The 20,880-nt window shown below is 23.9% G+C and overlaps 1 protein-coding gene across 2 annotated transcripts in view; it reads left to right on the forward strand.

The window, feature by feature from the left end:
- Positions 1 to 20,880, forward strand: part of LOC117182274 (double-strand break repair protein MRE11) — a 51,665-nt gene that overhangs the window by 29,867 nt on the left and 918 nt on the right. Inside the window, exons 7-11 of one of the 2 annotated variants that reach the window (XM_033375393.1) lie at positions 1,630 to 1,711; positions 7,188 to 7,332; positions 7,407 to 7,570; positions 10,945 to 11,086; positions 19,724 to 20,104. In XM_033375393.1, the coding sequence (XP_033231284.1) occupies positions 1,630 to 1,711; positions 7,188 to 7,332; positions 7,407 to 7,570; positions 10,945 to 11,086; positions 19,724 to 20,104 (914 nt within the window). The remainder of the gene's footprint in view (positions 1 to 1,629; positions 1,712 to 7,187; positions 7,333 to 7,406; positions 7,571 to 10,944; positions 11,087 to 19,723; positions 20,105 to 20,880) is intronic. The other variant, XM_033375394.1, reaches the window with a different exon arrangement.

Below are 20,880 nucleotides of genomic sequence, written 5' to 3' on the forward strand. Positions count from 1 at the left end.
ATTTCAGCGTTAATACCGTCTACCCCGGCAGCCTTACCGTTTTTCATGTTCTTAATTATATCCCTAACCTCAGTGACACAGACTTTTTCAATTGAGTTTTTCGAAATATTTAAATTTCTTTATTAACAATTTTCGGTAGTTTTATTATTTTTTCGCTAATTTGAAATTTCGGACATTTTTACTTTTTCGAAATATTCTATTTCGATAATTATATTTTTGCTTTTTCGGTAAACTGACTTTTTTAACTTTACAATGCTAATTGTATGATTTAAAAAAAATAATAATTTGGAAGGGAAAGTCTTCTTTTTTATATATTAGGAACAATTTAACTATTATTATTTTGGATTCTTATATTAATATTTATTGATAATATATTTATCGTCTCTGAAAATTCTATAATTTTATTTTAAAATTATAGTTTTCAAGTTTGTTTATTTTTAGATTACTTTTTGCAGGTTTCGAATTTTAAATTTCACAATATTTTAGTGTCAAATTCGAATATTCAAAATTTGAGAAAAATTCTTGATGGTGTTAATATAATGTAATTTCGAATTGAAAATCTCAAACTTGTAAATGTACAATTTCTAAAATTATAATCATATTACATCAATATCGTCTTGCATTTGTTTGTTTTAATTTTTAGTTTTCAATTTAATGATTTCAAATTGTCCGATTTTTAGTTGAATATTGAAACAAATGAATAGTTTAAAATTAAAAAGTATTTGATTGGAAAACTTCGAGAACTAATAATAATTTTAAAGTAATATTTTTAATAAAGCAATAAAAAATTGAGTTTAAAAACTTTAAATGGGTACAATTTTAAAGTTCAAAATTTTCATTTTCAACGCTAAAATATAATTTTTTCCTTTTATATGTATTGTTTTTGCAATTAAAATTGAATTGGTTGAATTTTGTAAATTATAATTAGCAATTGAAAAATGATACACTTTCAAGCGATTTAAATTTAGTTCAAATAATTACAATTTTAAAGGGTTTGAGTTCAACCTTCCGGAGCTCGGAGTAGAAATTTTTCATTTTTAATGCTTCACATTTAAAATTGCTATTTATTTTGAAAGTTTTTTTTTAGAATGATTTAACATTTTTTATTTTAGAAGCATTTCTCTAATCAGCCTTCATGTTAAATCATAATTTTGTTATGTAATAACAAGTCAAAAGTCTAGAATTTCAGAAGCTTTGAGCTTTTAAAGATTCAATTTAGTTTATCAATTTCAAATTCTCAAATTTTAATCGCTTTGAATTTAAAATTATTCAAATTCAGAAGTTACAATTTTTAATTATTTACATAGCAACGCTTTTAATTATAAATAATACAAGTTCAATTAAAAATATTTAATTAAATATTAAATGTTTAATTAATAATATTTAAAAATTGTTTTTTTCAGTTAATAATATTTAGTTAATAATGTTTAAAAATTGGTTTAATACTGGATTTTCAAATTCTTTATATGATTCAAAGTGAATAGATTTCTTGCAAAAATCTTTACAAAAAGGCCACCCTGGATATGTATGTATTATATCCCATATTTTTTTGTGTCTATTTATAATTTTAATTAGGAAATTCGAATTTTTGAATTTTTAGTTCTATCTGTGTGTTTTCTTCAAATACAGGCCACCCAAATCAACCAGTGCTGCCATTGATTCGGGTTAGGGTACACATACTGAATGAGGATGAGCGTTTTGAAACAATGAAGTATGATCATTCAAAAGCTTAGTTGTAATTCGGGGGTTAACCACTGTTGTAATCTAGTGTACACTCTTCCATGTAATCCCTGATAATTTTTACTTATCTCTTGTAATATTTTCAAAATTTCGTTAACATGAATTTGAAGTTAATTTGATTTTTTTGTTGAAAATTCATTCTTTTTTATTGAAAATGTAATTGTTTTGCTGAGAATTCATCTTTTTGGGTTGAAAATTCCATTCTCTTAGGCAAAAATTTAACTTTTTATTTTAAAATAAAACTCTTTTTTAACTTGATATTTTTATTTTGAAAACTCAATTTTTCTGTTGGAAATTTGTCTTTTTGGTTTGAAAATTCGTCTTTTATCATAGAAGATTCTTTTTTTTTTTTAGGTTGAAGATTAAACTCATTTATTGAAAATGCGTCTTTTTGGGTTAAAAATTTATTTCTTATCGTATAGAATTTTTATCTTTATTTGTTAGAAATTATTTATTTTTATTTTTTTTTATAAACTGTAAATTAAATTATTGCATATTTTGTTGAAAATTAATGTATTTTATGGTAGAATATAAATCTTCTTGGTTTGTTTTTCATCATCTTTGATTAAAAGTTTAATCCTTATGTTGAAAATGTGTCTTTGGGTTCAAATAAATCTCTTATCGTATAAAAATCTCACCTTTTTGGTTAAAAAAACAAATTTTTGATTGAAAATTACCTGATGAAATTTAACTAATCTATTTTTCGTTGAAAATTCATCTGTTTTAGTTGAAAATTCATGTATTTTGTTGAAGATTTGTCCTTTTTTTATAGAAAATTTCATTCTTGTTCGAAAATTGAACTGTTTGGTTATAAAATCATTTTTTTAAGTTGAAGATTCGTCGTTTTAGTCAAAAGCTCATTTCTTTGGTTACAAATTTAACTATTTTGTTAAAAATACTATTTTATATAATTAATTTTTTTATTAAAAAATTAAACTATGCGACATTTTGGTTAAAAACTCTTGTATTTTTTGTAGAATATACATCTTTTTGAGTTATTTATCTTCGTATTATCGTATATAAATTTGATTTTTTAATTAAAAATGCAACTTTTTGGTTGGTGATTTATCTGCTTTGATTGAGGATTCAACTATATTTTGAACGTTCACCTTTTTTTATTGAATTCAACTATTTTTTATTGAAAATTCATGTATTTTGTTAAAAATTTGTCTTTTTTGGTTGAAAAATAATTTTTTTGTTAAAAATTCAACTATTTGGTTCAAAATTCTTTTTTTTTTGCGAAAATTCATTATTTTAGCCAGAAAATCATATCTTTGGTTGAAAAAGTATATTGTTGAAAACTATTTTTTGTAGTAAAAAATTAATTTCCCTCACTGAAAATGTAACAATTCCATTTTTTTCTGCAAAATGAATGTTTTTTAAGTTGAAAAAAAATTTTTTTTTTAATTATCGTCTTTTTTGGATTGAAGATTCAATTATTTTGGTTGAAAATTCTTTAACTCATGTCTTTTGTTAAACAATTCTTCTTTTTTTTATACAAAATTAATGTTGTTGCTGGAAAATGTATCTTTTTGGTTGAAAATGGTTGTTTTTTTTTACATTTTTCATAAATGAAAATTTTACTGTTTTTAAAAATTTTTAAATGATCTTTTTTAGGTAAAAATTCAACTATTTGGTTCAAAATTCGCGTATTTTGCCAAAAAATGTCTTATTTTCGGGTATAAAATTGATTTTATTGTTTAAAAATTCATTGTGTTTGGTTGAAAATTCTTCTTTTTTGCGAAGATTCATCATTTTAGTCAGTAACTCATTTCTTCGGCTGAAAATGTAACTATATTGTTGAAAATTAATTTTTTCAGTTGAAAATTAATTTCTTTAACTAAAAATGTAACAATTCCATTTTTTTCTGCTTGAATTTTTTTCTGATTGAAGATTCAATGATTCTTTTTGAAAATTTATGTTTCTGGATTGAAAAGTCAACTTTTAGGTAGACAATTTGTGTTTGGCTTGAAAATTATACATTTTCGACGAATTTTTTTTCTTTATCGACTGTCTTTATCGATTTTTTGGTCAAAATTAAACTAACTATTATGTTGAAAATTAATTTTTTAACTTAAAATTTAGCTTCTTTAGACGAAACTTCGTCTAAATTGTTGAACATTTAAAATCTTTGAAATGTAATTATTGGTTCAAACTCCTGCTAAAAAAAAGCAAGAATCCAACGACCAAATTTGGACCACAACGAACAAACAAAAACAAAAACAAATCCTATTGCAATCTGAAAAATAAAAAATAAAATAATAATAATAATAATTTTTGGGCAAAAATGAAAAAAGAGGAAAGAAAAAGAAGACACATTTTTTGTCGTCCTTTTTATTTTTGTTCAAAAATTTTTTTTTTTCAATTTTTCAGATTGCAATAGGATTTTATTTTTTTTTTATTTATTTTTTTCGTTCGTTGTGGCCAAAATTCGGTCAATAAATTCTTGTTTTGTTAACAGGAGTTTGCATCAATTTGATTATTGGACGTTAAATAGGATTTTTAATTTGGATTTCAATCTAATTTAAATTTCTAAAATTTTAAATGTAACTATGGTATATATAATCTATGTAATCCCCTTTAATCTTTTGGAATCCCTTGCGATATAATGTACATCCCGATAAATCGAAGTGGTTAACCCCTCGATCTAATATGATTTTATACTAAGCGCTAATATTTATTGTTTAATAAGGGGAGTCTACCCTACCTGAAAAACCTTTTTTTCAAATTGCAATATAAAATTGAATAAAAATGATTATTTATTTGTGAAAGTACCTTTACATGACGGGTTTCAACTATTTTTCTTAAAATTTATTTTTGGTTTTATTAAAATACTTTTGATTATAATTTAAATGTTTTTTGGTGTAAATATTAGCTGCTACATCTTTTCTTAAAATTTATATTTAAAAAAAATGAACATTTAATTACTTGATTAAAATTTAAACTCTTTTACTAAGAAAGTTTTTTTTCATGATTCATCATTTTAGTCGAAAACTCATCACTTTAGTTGAAAAATGAGATATTTTGTTTTTTTGTTTTTTGCTGAACATTAATTTTTTTGACTGAAAATTGAACTATTTCTGTTGAACGCTTAATTATTTTGTTAAAAATTTGCTTTTTTTTTATTAAAAAATAATTTTAAATTGAAAATGTAGCTATTCAATTTTTTGTTGAAGTTATCTTTTTTAGTTGAAAATTCGTCTTTTTCTTAGAAATTAATATTCTTGGTTGAAAAATTCATATTTTTTCTCCAAAATTAAACTTTACCAGTTGAAGATTTATCATTTTATTTGAAAATTCATCAATTTGTTTGAAAATGTAGTTTCGTTGAATATGATTATTTTTAACTGAAAATTCATCTATTAAATTTTTGTTTGACAATTTATCTTTTTCAGTTGAAAATTGATGCATTTTCTTGAAAAATGGTCTTTTGTATGTATAAATGAATTTCCTTGGTTTAAGATTCATTTTTTTTAAATACCCTTTTTGATTGAAAATTCAACTATATCATTTGAATTTTGTCTCTCTAGTTTGAAATCTAACTGTTTCATTGAAAATTCATGTATTTTCTTTTTCCGTTGAAGATACATAATTTTAGTTAAAAATTCATCAGATTAGTTAAGAAAAAAATTTTTTTGTTTGCTGGAAAATTAATGTTTTTTAACTGAAAATTTAACTATTCAACGTTTAGTTAAAAACAAGTCTTATTTAGCTGAAAATTCAATTATTTGGTAGAAAATTACTCTTTTTTTAATTTTCAAATTCAACTGTTTGGTTGAGAATTAATATATTTTGCCGAAAAGAGCGTTTTTTTAGTCGAAAATTAATCTTTTTGTTTTATTAAAAGTTTTTTGATTAAAATTTAAATGTTTTTTGGTTAAAACATTAGCTGCTACATGGTTCCTTCAAATGTATATTTTTGGAAATGAAAATTTAATTACTTGCTTGAAAGTTAAACTCTTTTGGTAAAAATGTTTGTTTTTTTATTCGTGATTTATCATTTTAATAAAAAAACTCATCACTTCGATTTAAAAATGAGATATTTAGTTGAACTTTTTTGTTTTTTATTGAATATTAATTTTTTACTGAAAATTTAAATACTTCAGTTGAGCCCTTAACTATTTTGTTGAAAATTTCTTTGTTTTTTGTTAAAAATTAATTTTTAAATGAAAATGTAACTATTCAATTTTTAGTTAAAGTTCTCTTTTTTAGTTGACAATTCGTCTTTTTTTGTATAAAAATCATCTTTTTGGTTAAAAATTAAACTTTTTTACTTGAAGATTTATCATTGTGTTTGAAGATTTACCACCTTGTTTGAAAATATAATAATTTTTTTAAAAATTACTTTTTGTTTCGTTGAATATTAATCTTTTTAACTAGAAATTAAGCGATTAAATTTTTGTTGATAATTTATCTTTTTTAGAGCAAAATTAATGCATTTTCTTGAAAATTCGTATTTTTTATCTAGAGATTAATTTTCTTGGTTTAAATATTCTTTTTGGTTGAAAATTCACCTGTTAAATTTTTGCTTCACAATTTATCTTTTTCAGTGAAAAAATTGATGTATTTTGTTTCAAAATCTTCTTTTTTATCTAGAAAGGAATTTTCTTGGTATAAAGTTCATTTTTTTAATACTCTTTTTGATTGAAAATGCAACTTTTTCGGTTAAAGTTTTATAGTTTAATTTGAATATTCATATTTTTTGCCTAAAATTCAACTATATGGTTGGAAATGTGTCTTTCTTATTTTAAAATCTAACTTTCGTTGAAAATTCATGTATTTGGATGAAAAATTGTTGTTTGTTTTTGTATAAAATTAATTTTTTGGTTTGAAAATGAATCTTCTGGACTTGAAATTCAACTCTTTCGTTAAAATCAAAACTACATGGTTGACAGTGAAACCCTTAAGTTAAGCATTGTTTTTTTTTTTTATTTCGTCCATGTCAGTTGAAGATACATAATTCTGATTAAAAATTCATCACTTTGGTTGAAAATTTTCTCTTTTTTTTGTTGAAAATTAATTTTTTTAACTGAAAATTTAACTTTTCGAGATTTAGTTGAAATCGGATCTTACTTAGTTGAAAATTCAACTGTTTGGTTGAGAATTAAAATATTTTGCTGAAAAGATAGTTTTCTTTTGGTAGAAAATTAATCTTTTTGTTTGAAAATTCAACTATTTTGATCAAAATTCATCTATCTTGTTAAAATCCAATATTATTGTTGAAAATAAAAGTTTTTTTTTATATTAATTGAATCCCTAGAAATTGAAAAAAAAAATATTTATAATAATCTCTCGAAACCGTATAAACATACCGAATCGATTGTTTTAAAAAATGCGAAATATTTTAAATGAAAAAACTGGAATTATCGGAATAATTTTTTTCAGGATTTGCGTAGACAGCCTCATGATAATAAAAAATGTCTTTAATTAAAAATTATACGCTGCAGGTTGGCTCAAAAATATTGCGAACAGGTGGCTAATCCTATGGACATGGTAACATTCAATAGGGAAAGTAAAAATATGATAAAAATAGATAAATCTGAAGACGCCTTAGGTGAATTAGCAAAGCTTTTTAGCTGTAGCGATATACACGTGATTATTCTTTTATATTCTCTTAATCACGAGTTTTATTTAATTTGCAATTCAAAGAAAATCTCATATTTTAGGATGAAATTGCGTGGAACAAAACAGTCCAAGATGGAATTCGTCAATTCTTCGAAATGGAGGAAAATAAAGATAAATTGACTGTTCTTTCTGTTGTTGGATTAAATGGGGCTCTAGCTCTTTTTACTGAAGGGGGCCATACTGACGCGTTCGAAAATCTCCTCGAGTAAGTACAAGTTTTTCTACATTTTCTATTTTCCTCTTCTCTCCGCGATTTTCATTTGCATTTATAATTTGTATTCATTAATTTGTAATCCATCTTTACATTGGTACTTCAAATATGTTTTAACAATTTTATTGAAACATTGTTCTTTTTTTTTGGTTTGTAAATTAATTTTCTTAAATGAAAATTTAAGTATTCCATTTTTGGTTAAAAATTAATCTAACACTTAGGAAATTCATGTGCTTGAAGTTCTGAACGTTCAAACGAACAAAATGTAAAATAAACTTCGAATGCATTATTTTAATTGTAATTGGAACAATATTTTTTGATAAAATAAAACTCGGCAAAATTTTTTCGTAAACTTAAACATTCTGAAATTCAGATACATAGAAAATTCAAATTTTTTTTTTAAAGTCATTTTTTTGGTTGAAAATTCAACATTTGGGTAAAAAATTAACTATATTTTTGAAATTTCGTTGTTTTTTTTTTTTACTGAAAATGTAAAAACTCAATTTTTTTATTAAAAATGCTTTTTTTAATCGAAAATTCAAGTCTTTTGTTGAAAATTCGTTTGGTTATGTTGAAGATTCAAGTATTGTGGTAGAAAATTTAATTGTACGGTTAAACTTTTTTTTTCGTTGAAAAGTCGTTTTTGTCGGTCGAAAAGTAATTTTCTTCGCTGAAAATTCAACTATTTTATTACAAATTTTTGGCCTTTTACGTTAAAAGTGCGACTACTTTTGTAGAAAACTTAACTATATTGTTAAAATTTCGTTGTTTTTAAGTTTTAAAATAATTTTTTAACTGAAAATGTAACAATTCCATTAAAAAAAATAATAAAAATTGATCTTTTTTTACTTGAAAATTCGTTTTGTTATGTTGAAGATTCAACCATTGTTGTAGAAAATTTAACTTTATAGTTGAACTTTTATTGATGTTAAAAATTAATTTTGTTAATTATGAAAGAAAATATTCAACCCAAAAAATTGATCTTTTTTAGTTGAAAATTCGTTTCTTTTTTTTTTGTCAAAATCTAATCTTCATTGAAAATTAAACTTTTGGATGAAAATTTAACAATTTTTTTCGAAATTTCTTTGTTTTTTTATTTAAAACTAATTTTTTTAACTGAAAATGTAATAATTCTATTTTTTAAATAAAAAGTGAATTTTTATAGTCGAAAATTCAACTTTTGTTGAAAATTTATTTTGTTATGTTGAAGATTCAACTATTGTGGTAGAAAATTTAACTATACAGTTAAAATTCTTTTTTTATCTTGCAAATTAAATTTCATTTCTCAGAATTTAACTATTACATTAACCAAAAAAAATGGATTTTTAAAAATTAAAAATTCGTTTTTTTCGGTCGAAAAATATTTTTCTTCGCTGAAAATGCAACTATTTTATTACAAATTCGTCCTTTTACGTTAAATATTAACTTTTTTGTTAGAAAAAATAACTATATTGTTGAAATTTCGTTGTTTTTTAGTTTAAAAGTAATTTTTTAAACTGAAAATGTAATAATTCAGATTTTTTTAAAATAAAAATTGATCTTTTTTTTTGTTAAAAAATCGTCTTGTTATGTTGAAGATAAAACCATTGTTGTGGAAAATTTAACTTTATAGTTGAAATTTTTTTTGTGTTAAAAATTAATTTCGTTAATTATGAAAGAAAATGTTCCATTAAAAAAAATTGATCTTTTTCAGTTGAAAATTCGTTTTTTTTTTGTCAAAATCTAATCTTCATTGAAAATTCAACTATTGGGTAAAAAATTAATTATATTTTCGAAATTTCGTTGTTTTTTGGTTAAAACTAATTTTTTAAACTGAAAATGTAGCAATTCCATTTTTTGAAATAAAAATTGAATTTTTTTAGGCGAAAATTTTACTTTTTTGTTGAAAATTCGTCTATTTATGTTGAAGTTTCAACCATTGTATAACATTTAATGTATGTGATTTTGCTTTAAAAATTGAAATAGCTTGGTAGAAAATGTAATTATTATTGAAATTTCGTTGTTTTTTTCATTGAAAATTAATTTTCTTAAACGAAAACTAAACAATTTTATTTTTTGGATAAAAATGTACTTTTTTAGTTGGAAAATTCTTTTTTTTTTGACCGAAACTAATCTTCTTCATTTAAAATTCATGAATTTAGTTGAAAATCTAACTATTTTCTTGAAAATTATTTTTTTAATGTTAAAAATTAAAGTTTTTAAGTCGAAATTTAACTATTTCATTTTTTGTAAAAATTGGTCTTTCTTAGTTGAAAATTCGTACATTTGGTTAAAAATTCGTCTTCGTTGTCAGAAACTGAATCTTCTTGCGTATAAATTTATCTTTTTGTTTGAAAATTGGACTCTTTTAGTGAAATATTGAACTAATTGGTTTAAAATTTAACTCTTTGGTTAAAAGTTTAATTATTTTGTTGAAAATAGGTTGTTTTATTTTAATGGAAAATTTATTTCTCAACTTTAAAATTTAACCATTCCAGTTGAAGATTCATAATTTTAGTTTGAAATTAAACTATTTTGTGGAAATTTATTCATTTGGTTGAAAATTCGTTTTCTTCTTGGCTTTGAAATTTATTTTTTTAATTGAAAATTTATGTATTTTGTTGAAAATTCTTCTTTTTCGGTACAAAAGTCATGTTTTTGCACGAAAATTAATCTTTTTGTGGAAATGTCTTATTTTTCGGTATAAAATTGATCTTCTTGTTTAAAAATTCATTGGTTTTGGTTGAAAATTCAACTGTTGGGTTGCAAATTAATTTAATTATTTGAAAGTGAAACAATTTGGTTAAAGGTATACCTTTTTGTTGAAAACTTATCTTTTTATATTGAAAATTCTATCCTTTTCGTAAAAAAAAAATAAACTTTTTGAACATTAATTTTTTAATTACAAATTCATATTTCAACTATAAATTCAATTATTCCAGTTAAAAGTTAATCATTTTAGTTGAACATTCTTCCATTTTTGGTTGCAAATTTAACTATTTTGTTGAAAACTCGTTTCCTTTTGTTGAAATTTAATTTTTTATTTAACAGTTTACTAATTCCATTTTTGGTCGAAAATTTATCTTTTTTGGTTAAAAATTCAACTTATGGTTGAATGCTAATCTTATTTAGTTAAAAATTCAACTAATTCCTTAAAATTCATGTGTTTGATTGAAAACTAGTTTTTTTCGGTAAAAAGTTATGTTTCTTGGTTAAAAAATTCAACTGTTTGGTTTAAAGTTCATTTGTATGATTAAAAAATCAACAATTTTGTAAAAAAGCAACCCTTTTTTAGGAGTTGTTTCTCATCGTATATTTTTAAAATGTCTATTTTATGTGGTTCGCATAAAACAGAGTTTATACATTCTGTACCAAAACGAACGTTCAAGTTTTAGTTTCCAGATAAAAAGAACTGTAGAACATTTGGAAACTCAGGAATTTGATATCCAAGAGGACATTAACATAAAGTCGAAAATAAAAGAATTCCAGCTGGAAAGAATGCAGATAGAAGCCAGCGAAGAACCAGAGGAAGTAAGTTTATGATTATCGTGATATTGAATTTTAAACATTCCAAGATCTATACCTTTTAATTTAATTATTTCTCCATTTTAAATGATAAGTTTTCAAAATTGAAACATGCAGAAAAGGGCTTTCCAGCGATTTTGAAAATCTTGAAAATCGCCTGATTATAAACATTATTAAAGATTTCAAAATGTTTCAAAATATTGCAAAGATTTTTAAATATTTAAATTGATTTTGAACATTTTACAAAGATTTGACAGATTTCAAAGATTTAAAAAAGGCTTATACACCAGATTTTAAATATTTCACAGCAATTTACAAAGCTTTTAAAACTGTCAAAAGATTTAGAGGATTTCAAAGATTTGCAAAATGGTACAGTACACCAGATATAGTAAAGTAGAGTTATAAGATTTCAAAAGACTTTAAACAGATAAAAAATATTTTAATGCTTTAAAATGAAGACAAAAAATTTCAAAAATATTTCAATAGAATACAAGAATTTCAAAAATTTTAAAAAGGGTATTGGGAATGGTTAAACTGCGATACGCCACCTGGTAATCGAAATCCGAACTAGAAAGAATAGGTACGATTTTAAAGATCCATTTTAATTTTCGCATATAAATGTTTCAACGATTTTTGTTGCGGAGTTTAAAGTATTTATTGGATACTAAAAATAAGTCTTTTTTTGAAAACAAAGGAGTTTAAATAGAATTGACATCTAATTGATTATTCTAACATTACGTCATTTTTTAAATTATTGTTAGCAATTGTGCAAGTGTGCGATTTGGACAATCTATCAAGAAAAAATATAATGTGCCGTGATTGCAGTTAAAATTTTTGAATTTTGTTACTTCGTTAAAGTGTGTTTTTCAAAGATGTCAAGAGATTATTCTTGCACTTTGAGAAAACAAAAATGATCAAAGACTGTGATTTCTTGATAATCCTTAAACTCTTCCGATTTTTTTTTTTTTTTTGTTGAAATCTCTTCAACTTCTTTACAATCATTTGAAATCTTTCGAAGTTTCTCGAAATTGACTTAAATTAATTCAAATCTCTTAAAATCTTTTACATTTTCTTAAATTCCTTTAAATCTCTTAAAAATCCTTAAAATCTGTGAACTTTTTCAAATTCATTAAAATCTTTTTTAATAACTTTTCAAAAACTCTCTTGAAATTCTTTAAGACTTCTAAAAATGTCTTAAAATCTTACAAAATAACTTTTAAATCCTTCAACCTTTTTTAATTAGTTTTAAATCCTTTAAAAAGAAACTTGAAGATTCCGCCAAGTCCCTAATCATTCCTTGAAATCACATGAATTCTTAGAAATCTTGTAAGATTTCTTGAAAATCCTTAAAGTCCTCCGAATTTTTTTGAACTCCCTACAACTTCTTTGAAATAATTTAAAATATTGTAAAATTGACTAAAATTAATTAAAATCTTTTAATTCCTTAAATCAATCAATCTCTTTAAAAACCTTGAAATCTCCAAAAATTCATTACATCTGTTTTCATAACTTTTCAATAACTCGCGTGACTTTCTTTAAAATCAGTAAAACTGTCGTAAAATCTTATGAAATCTCTTGTAAATCATTAAATCTTTTAAAACTATTTTTTTGATTATTTTTAAATCCTTTGAAAAGAAGCTTTAAGATTCCGCCAAGTCCCTAGTAATTCCTGAAAATCACTTGATTTCTTAGAAATCCTTAGTCTTCCGAATTTTTTTGAATTCCCTTCAACTTTTTGAAATCATTTAAAAATTTTTTAAATTGACAAAATTATTTAAAATTTCTTAAAATCCTTAGATTTTTTTAGACTCCTTAAAATCTCTTGAAAACTTAAATGAACATATTTTAAAGCGAAAATGAACTCAAAGTAAATTTTCATTAATTTTTACATGGAGTATTTACTGTTTAAAAACTGATCTAAAACTTAGGATAGAATTCTTATTTGAATTTCAATCGCAGGGTGGCCGCAGGACCGGGAAATTACAGTAAATTTATTTTTTGACCGGGAATTTTACAAATTTATAGACAAAAATCTGTCTAACTGTGATTCCCGTCGTTTTTCAAATAATTAGTTAAATTGTGATCCATTTCAATTGTATATGTAATTCATTTTTGAATCCGTATTTCCAAAATTTTAAAATGCAATTTTACAGACTTAAGTCATTAAAAAATAGAAGCGTTTGAAATCGAAGAATCCAGATAAAAAATATTTTTATTTGATCAAATGTCGATATTAATTAATAGTAATTTTTAAAATTGAACTGTTCTTTGAGATTTAAACAGTGAATAATAATTAATTTTACCGGACGATTGGGTAACGTTAAAAATTATGTAAACTATTCCAATAGGAAAGTCTCTTATTAATTAAACAAATGTAAACGCCCGATTGAAACTTCATTAACTATTTTCAATTTTTAAATGACATCAAAATAATATATTTATAATTAAAAGCTTTTATTAAATTTTACGTATTATTTTAGCCTAAAATATTAAATTTTTACACGGTTTAATTTGGAATTTTTCACTTGAGAAAAATAAGAATTAATTAATATTTAGAAATATCTGAATATTTATTTAAAATCAGTAATTATAGTAAATATTAAAAACTAAATTTTGAACGTTACATTTTAACAAAATATTTAAAAATGTTTTAAGAATTTTGAATGACTTCAGAAGATCAAAAAACATTTCCTATGAAAATTGAAAATGATTTTTATTCTGAAAAGATAATTTTGAGTGAATAATTAAAAAGATTTACGAAATTTTCAAAAATAATAAAAAATGTGAAAAAAAATGTTAACAACGTAGAGATTTTTCAAGATTTTCAACTAAAATTTGGAAGCATTTTAAAGATTTTTAACCATTTGTAATGTAAATAATTTAACTTTTAATTTCAGAGTTGTTCAGTTAAGAAAAAAATTTAATCGTTCAATTTTTTATGTTTCGGGCTTAAAATTGTTTTAAATGATATAATTTTGACCATTTTCAAATTCATTAATTGATTCTTCAATTTGGACTTTTGATCATTGGAAATGATAACGTGGATTTATATTTTTAGAACTGAATCTGAATCTTTGAACTCTACAATTTATAAAAGTTCAAAATTTTATTTTGCAGTTTAAGTGCATTTAATTGAAAATTGCTCAGTTTAAAAATGTTAGTAGCTTCCATTTTACACGTGTACATTATTGAGCATTTGAATCAGATTTGAATACAAAATTATTTAATTAAAAAACTTTTAAACTTCCATTTTAAAAGTTTGAAATTAAAGAGTTCCACTTTGAGTGCTTTAATTTTGCAGCTCAGTTTTTATTTATTTAAATGGAAAAATTGCTGGCTTTAGTGTTCAATTTTTTTAATTTCATTGGACATGAACAATGTTTGCGAACCGGGAAAAAACCGGGATTTTTCTTCCTTGGATTTAAACTGCCATCCTAAATCGTCTATTATTCGTATTCAATCATTGTTTTATACTTCACAAAAATATCATAAAAACACTTTTATGCAAAAATGAATGTACGGCTTTAAAATGGTACCTACTCTTTCTAGTACCAGTTTTAGGCACCAGGTGGCGAAATGGTAGACCACCATTCCCAATAGTACACAAAATTTCAAAGATTTAAAAACCTTTCTAAGATTTGAAATGATGTTAAATAATTCAACAATTTCAACGAACAAAACAGATTTCACAAACAACGATTTAAGAAAAATTTTCTCAAATATTTCAAAAAATTTCACAAAAACTTCAAACAAAGATTTCGAACATTTCATAAAATTTGTAAGGAATTTAATGATTTGAAAAAGGCATATACAACAGATTCCAAATATTTAAAAAAAATCGTTAACTTTCCAGAAATTTCAAATATTTTTTGAAAAGGGTATTGTAAACCAGATTTATAAGATTTCAAAAGATTTTACGCAGAGTAAAAATATTGAAATGATTTAAAATGAATAAACAATATTTCTGCAAGATTTTACAAATATTGTAGATTTCAGAAAATCCTCTGAAAAATTGTAAAAGAATACAAAAATTTTAAGGATTTTGAAAAGACAATTTCAAATATTTAGAAATATTTCGATGACTTTTATCATCTGTTCTGAAAAAGACGCCTTTTTGCGATTTTTTAAAGAAAAATGCGACTAATAAAAACTAGGTAAAATGTTACCATATTAATTGGTAACATGAAAAATTGATGTTTGAAATTGAAAAATTTTAATTTTGTGAATCCGTGTTCAAAATTTTAATTTTTTCAAATTTGAAGCTTTTTTTTGGGTAAAAATTCACCTTTCTTGGTTGAAAATTAACTATTTTATTGGAAATTAATGTGTCTTCTAAACAATTCATATTTTGGCATGAAAATTGAACTATTTTTGTTAAAGATGTACCTATTTTGTGGAAAAGTTGTCTATTTTGATTGAAAGTTAAACTATGTATTTTAATCTTAAAAACTTAATCTTAAAGAAGACGAATTTTCAACCAAGTAGTTGAATTTTGAAAGCGAGATTATGAATTTTTCGGAAAAAAGTTACTTCTCTACCAATAAGAAGAATTTTAAATAAAATAGTTCAGTTTTAATTTAAAAAAAAATAATTTTTGCCTGAAAGGAAAAAAGAATTATCAACTAAAATTCTAAATTTAAAAAAAATTAATAAATTAGTTAAACTTTCATCCAAGGAGTTAAATTTTCATTCTGAAAAGATAAATTTTCAACGAAAAATATAAAAGTTGATATCTGAACAAAAAAAAATATTTTAATTTGAAGTAAAAAAACAGTTGGATTTAACCAACGAAAACGAACTTTTGACAAAACACTTGACTCTTTAACTAAAACAGATTAATTTTCACAGAAAAAAGTTAATTTTCACAAAGTCGGCTGAATTTTCAAGAAAATAGTTAAGTTTTCAGTTACAAAATGAATTTTTACCCCAAAAATGAACTTTTGAACTAAAATGGCAGGTCTTTAACCAAAAAAAATTAGTTAAACTATCAACGAAGGAGTTGAATTTTAAACCTAAAAAAGATGAATTTTCAACGAAAAATGTAAAATATGATATTTCAACAACAAAAATATTTTTATTTAAAATAAAACCAGTGGGCTTTAACCTATAAAAACGAATTTTTTAAAAAATACTTGTATCTTCTACTAAAACAGAATAATTCTTAACCAAACAGTTGCATTTTTAATAACAAAATTTAACAGTTTGCCAGAAAAGACGAATTTTCGTCAGAATACATGTTTTCAACTAAATATTTTAATTTTCCACTAATTTGTTGAATTTTAAAGCCAAAAGACTAATTTTCTACAAAATAGTTAAATTTTCAACCCAAGAAGGTAATTTCCAGAAAAAAGTTCATTTTTAACCAATTATTTAAATTTTCAAGAAAATAACTGAAAATAGCAACAAAATTAATTTTGATAACAAAAAAGACATTTCAACTAAAATTTTCAGTCTTAAACAAAACTAACTTTTTAAGAATTTAATTTAACTTTTAACCAAGCATGAATTTTCCAAAAAAAAAGTTGAATTTTGAATTAAAAATTAATATTTAACCATAAAAGAAGAATTTACCACAAAAAAATATATGTTTCAGCCAAATAGTTAAATTTCCTACCAATTTGTTAATTTTTCAAGACAAAAAAACCGAAATTTCTACAAAAAAATTGAACTTTTAATTCGACCATATGAATTTTCAAAAAAAATAATTTTCAGCAAATCAGTTGAATTTTCAGGAAAATAGCTTTTTTAATCAAAAAATATAAATTTTCTACAGAAAAAGATAGATTTTTAAAACTAAAAAAATAAATGCTCACAAATGGTTGAATTAAAACAAAATTTGTAATTAAGAATGAAAAAAAATTCAACCCAATTAATCAACTTTCAAACAAAACAAAAATACGGATTAATAACAAGACAGCTGCATTTTTTCGTAAATTTGTTGAATTGAATTATTTTCCACAAAATAATTAAATTTTAAGCCAGTCAGATAAATTTTTGAAGAAAATAGCTAAAAAATTAGTTTTTAGCTCAGAAAAGTACTTTTCAACTAAAATTGTGAGTCTTACAAAAAAAAGGTACCAAAAAAAGTTAAATTTTAAAAATTATTTTAATTTTCAACCAAAGAAGATAAATTTTCATGAAAAAATTTAAAAGTTGATATTTAAAAAATATATATTTTAACTTAAAATAAGATACATGTGAATTTAACTAACTAATTGAATTTTTAATAAAATACTTTTATCCTGCACTAAATCGGAACAATTTTTAACCAAACAGTTGCGTTTTTAATTTAAGAAATTGATACTTCACCATAAAAGACAAATTTTCTACAAAACAGTTGAATTTTCAACCTGACAATATGAATTTAAAAAAAAGTTTAATTTTCAACTAATCAGTTGAATTGTCAAAAAATAGATAAACGCAGATAAAAAAAATAATTTGTATCGCAAAAAAAGGAATTTTAAACTAAAATTGTAAGTCTTCACGCAAAAAATTAATTTTTTAGAAATTAGCTTAACTTTCATTCAAGGATTTAAATTTTCAATCTAAAAAGATGAATTTTCATCAAAAAATGTAAAAGTTGATATTTAAAAAAAAATTGTTAACTTAAAATAAAAAAACAGTTGGATATAACTAAGAAAAATGAATTTTTAACAAAATACTTGTACTCTCAACTAAAACACAATAATTTTTAAACAAACTAAAAAATAATTTTTATCCCAAAAAAGGAAATTTTCAAATAAAATTTTGTCAACCCAAAAAATGAACTTTTTAGAAATTAATTTTTAAATTTAATTTTAAATTTGATTTTTAACCAAGTAGTTCAGTTTTGAAAAAATTGATGTTTCACCATAAAAGATGAACTTTGAACAAAATACATATATTTCAGCCAAATAGTTAAATTTTCTACCAATTTCTTGAATTTTTTAATCAAAGAGTTACATTTTTAACCAAGAAGATAAAATTTCTACAACAAGAGATTCTTTTTTTAAACTAAATAGATAAATGCTAATAAATAATTGAATTAAAAAAATTTGTTTCGTAAAGAATGAAAGAAATTTCAATTAAATTGATGAATTTTAAAACAAACAAAGAAAAATGCATTTCCAATAGGACAGTTGAATTTTTAACCTAGAAGCACGACTTTATAATAATATTGTTGAATTTTCAACCAAATAATTCAATTTTGAATTAAATAATCAAATTTCCTAATCTAAGTGGAAGTACGAGAAAAAGAGTGGAACAGAAAGAGGACTGTGAAGACTGCGATAAATAAATGGGAATTTTTATGTAAATTTGGCTTAAAAATAAACTTAATTTTCCATTGAAATATTAATAAATTATAAAAATTTAAACTTTTATTTAATGAAATTTTTATTTTTTCAATAATAAATTCTGATAAATAATTTAATAAAATTAAATATTTAGAAGATCTAAATCAAAATAATCTCGGTAAAAATATTATAAAGTGTAATATTCTTAATCAATTTAATGAAAAATTTACATTTACACGTTTTTTTACATTCTCATCATTTATGATTGAGAAAGTATTAAAATTGTCGGAAATTTGACATCACATTTTTTCAACGGATCTCCACGTTTCGAGGCCCCCTGAATCCGAAAATCAGGTTTTCACGATGGCGTCTGTCTGTCCGTCCGGCCGGACATTTTTGATAAAAATTTAAAAAGTGAGCGCATTTTGAACATTTTTGAGACAACTTTTTTCTGAATTTGAAAATTCTATGTACAGATATTTACAGTATTAAAAAGAACAAACAATTTATCCTCATGACTGTTTTTGATAAAAAGAAAATTCTCAGAGTTATAGCGTTTTCAAAATGTTGTTAATCAACCGAAATTGAAGCCGAAAAACGCACGATATGAAAAAGAGTCAAGAGAATAAAAACATTTCTTTTTGAAAGCCCTACAAGATTATCATAACCAATTTTTGGATTTTCTTCAAAAATCGAAAATTCACATTTTGATTGCACAAAAAATAATGGAAAATAAAAAAATCCATTTTGTGGACAAACTATGTATGATACGAAAAAAGATGAATTAACAAAAATGATTATCCCAGAAAAGATCTACAATTTCGTTAAGAATCACTTCTTGATAGAACGCGTACTTTTTGTTGTATTCGTGGAAAATAACGTTGAAAAAAAACCAAAAAAAAATGTGTGGAAAAACAACGAAAGTTACGAGAAAAAAATCCAACAAAACCTGTTTACAAATGTCTGTCGGAAATCGAGCGCGTAGCGAGAGTGTCACGATAAGAATGTGTACCTCAAAGCCTACAGAGCTTTGAGAAACTTAATGTTTGACTATACTTAATTAAGTAGACAATTCAGGATATAAAGACGCATATAAATACTGCCATCTAAAAGAGATCTTTTTGATAAAGTTTTTTTCGAGTGCGAAGCGCGAGGTAACCTATTATCAAGCGCAAAGCGCGAGATTCAACCGTCTCGCACCCTTGGCACGCTCAAATTAGCGAGCCGCGCGCGTAGCGCGCGACGAGAATGTGCCCGCAAGGCGGGCAGCTTTTTTATCTCTAAAGTGAGTACAGCTCTGTGGAGCCCTGTATATTGTAAAGAAAAGTGCCCCCCTCGAACTTATATTACCTTAATTCTTATTTTGAAGATAGTGCAGTTGCGTCAAGCAACTCAGAGAAAGGAGAGAGAAAGAGCTGCTCAGCAGCAAAATTCTGATCCTGACGAGACCAACGGCTACGGTGATGATGATGATATTGCTGCTAAACCTGCTGGCAGAGGTAGAGGCCGCGGAAGAGGAAGGGGAAGAGGAAAAGCTAAAATTTCCGCTATTGGCAATGAAGATGATGATGAGGATGTTGAGGAAATCCAACAGCCGGCAAACAGAGGTCGAGGCAGAGGAAGAGGTCGTGCTCAAACTACAGCTGCTTCCAAGAGAGGCCGAGGAAGAGCTGCAAAACAAATAAACAGTACTCTTGATGTCACTGTAACACCCTCCAAACCAGCCTCAAAAGCTCCTCCTACAGCTCAGGTAATCATTTTTTAACTCTTCTTGTCTGGGTCCCTGGTAGGAATTTTTAGTGGAAAGTTTAGGCCACGGAATCACCATATTATTGACACTATTTTCAGAGTGGCAAGGAATTTTTTTTTAAACCGGGAATTTACTTCTGATCGAAGAACAATTCAAGTTTTCATTTTTTTAATTACTTTTTGTCAATTTAGAAAAGTGATTTCTACTTTATCTATTATTTTTTATTATAAGAGAAATCAGGGTGGCCGCTGTACAGTGGGGAAAAAATACATTTTTTGATTCAAAATACGATTCCGGCTGAACCTGTGGAACGATTTAAAGGTGTTTTTTTTTAAAGCTGATAAAATTTCAAAGAAAGTTGTCGAGCCTGAGTAATAATTTACTTTTTCCATTTTTTAATAAATAAATGTGACGAAAAAATGGCAATTTTTTCTATTTGAAGTTCCCGGTAAAAATTAGTGTAATTGCCGATGTTTCATAGATTTATATTATATAAAGATGTTCCATCATGACACAATAATCAAACAAAAATTTTTATAAACAAATTATTTGTTGAAAATTTGTTTTTTATTATTTTCAATAATTTAACGGGTTTTTAATTTATCTTGCAAGACATTTGAATGTAAACTATATTTTAATTTAAAAAATGTCTCTTAAGACTATTCTTGTTAATTTAATAAATACCAGGTGTATACATATGAAACCGGTATTTTTTCAAGAAAAAAACACATTTATTTCAAGAGAATGATAACAAATATTTTATTCAAAGTATGCGC

This window comes from Belonocnema kinseyi, chromosome 10 (genome assembly GCF_010883055.1).
Source record: "Belonocnema kinseyi isolate 2016_QV_RU_SX_M_011 chromosome 10, B_treatae_v1, whole genome shotgun sequence".
In the NCBI taxonomy this organism is placed as follows: Eukaryota; Metazoa; Arthropoda; class Insecta; order Hymenoptera; family Cynipidae; genus Belonocnema; species Belonocnema kinseyi.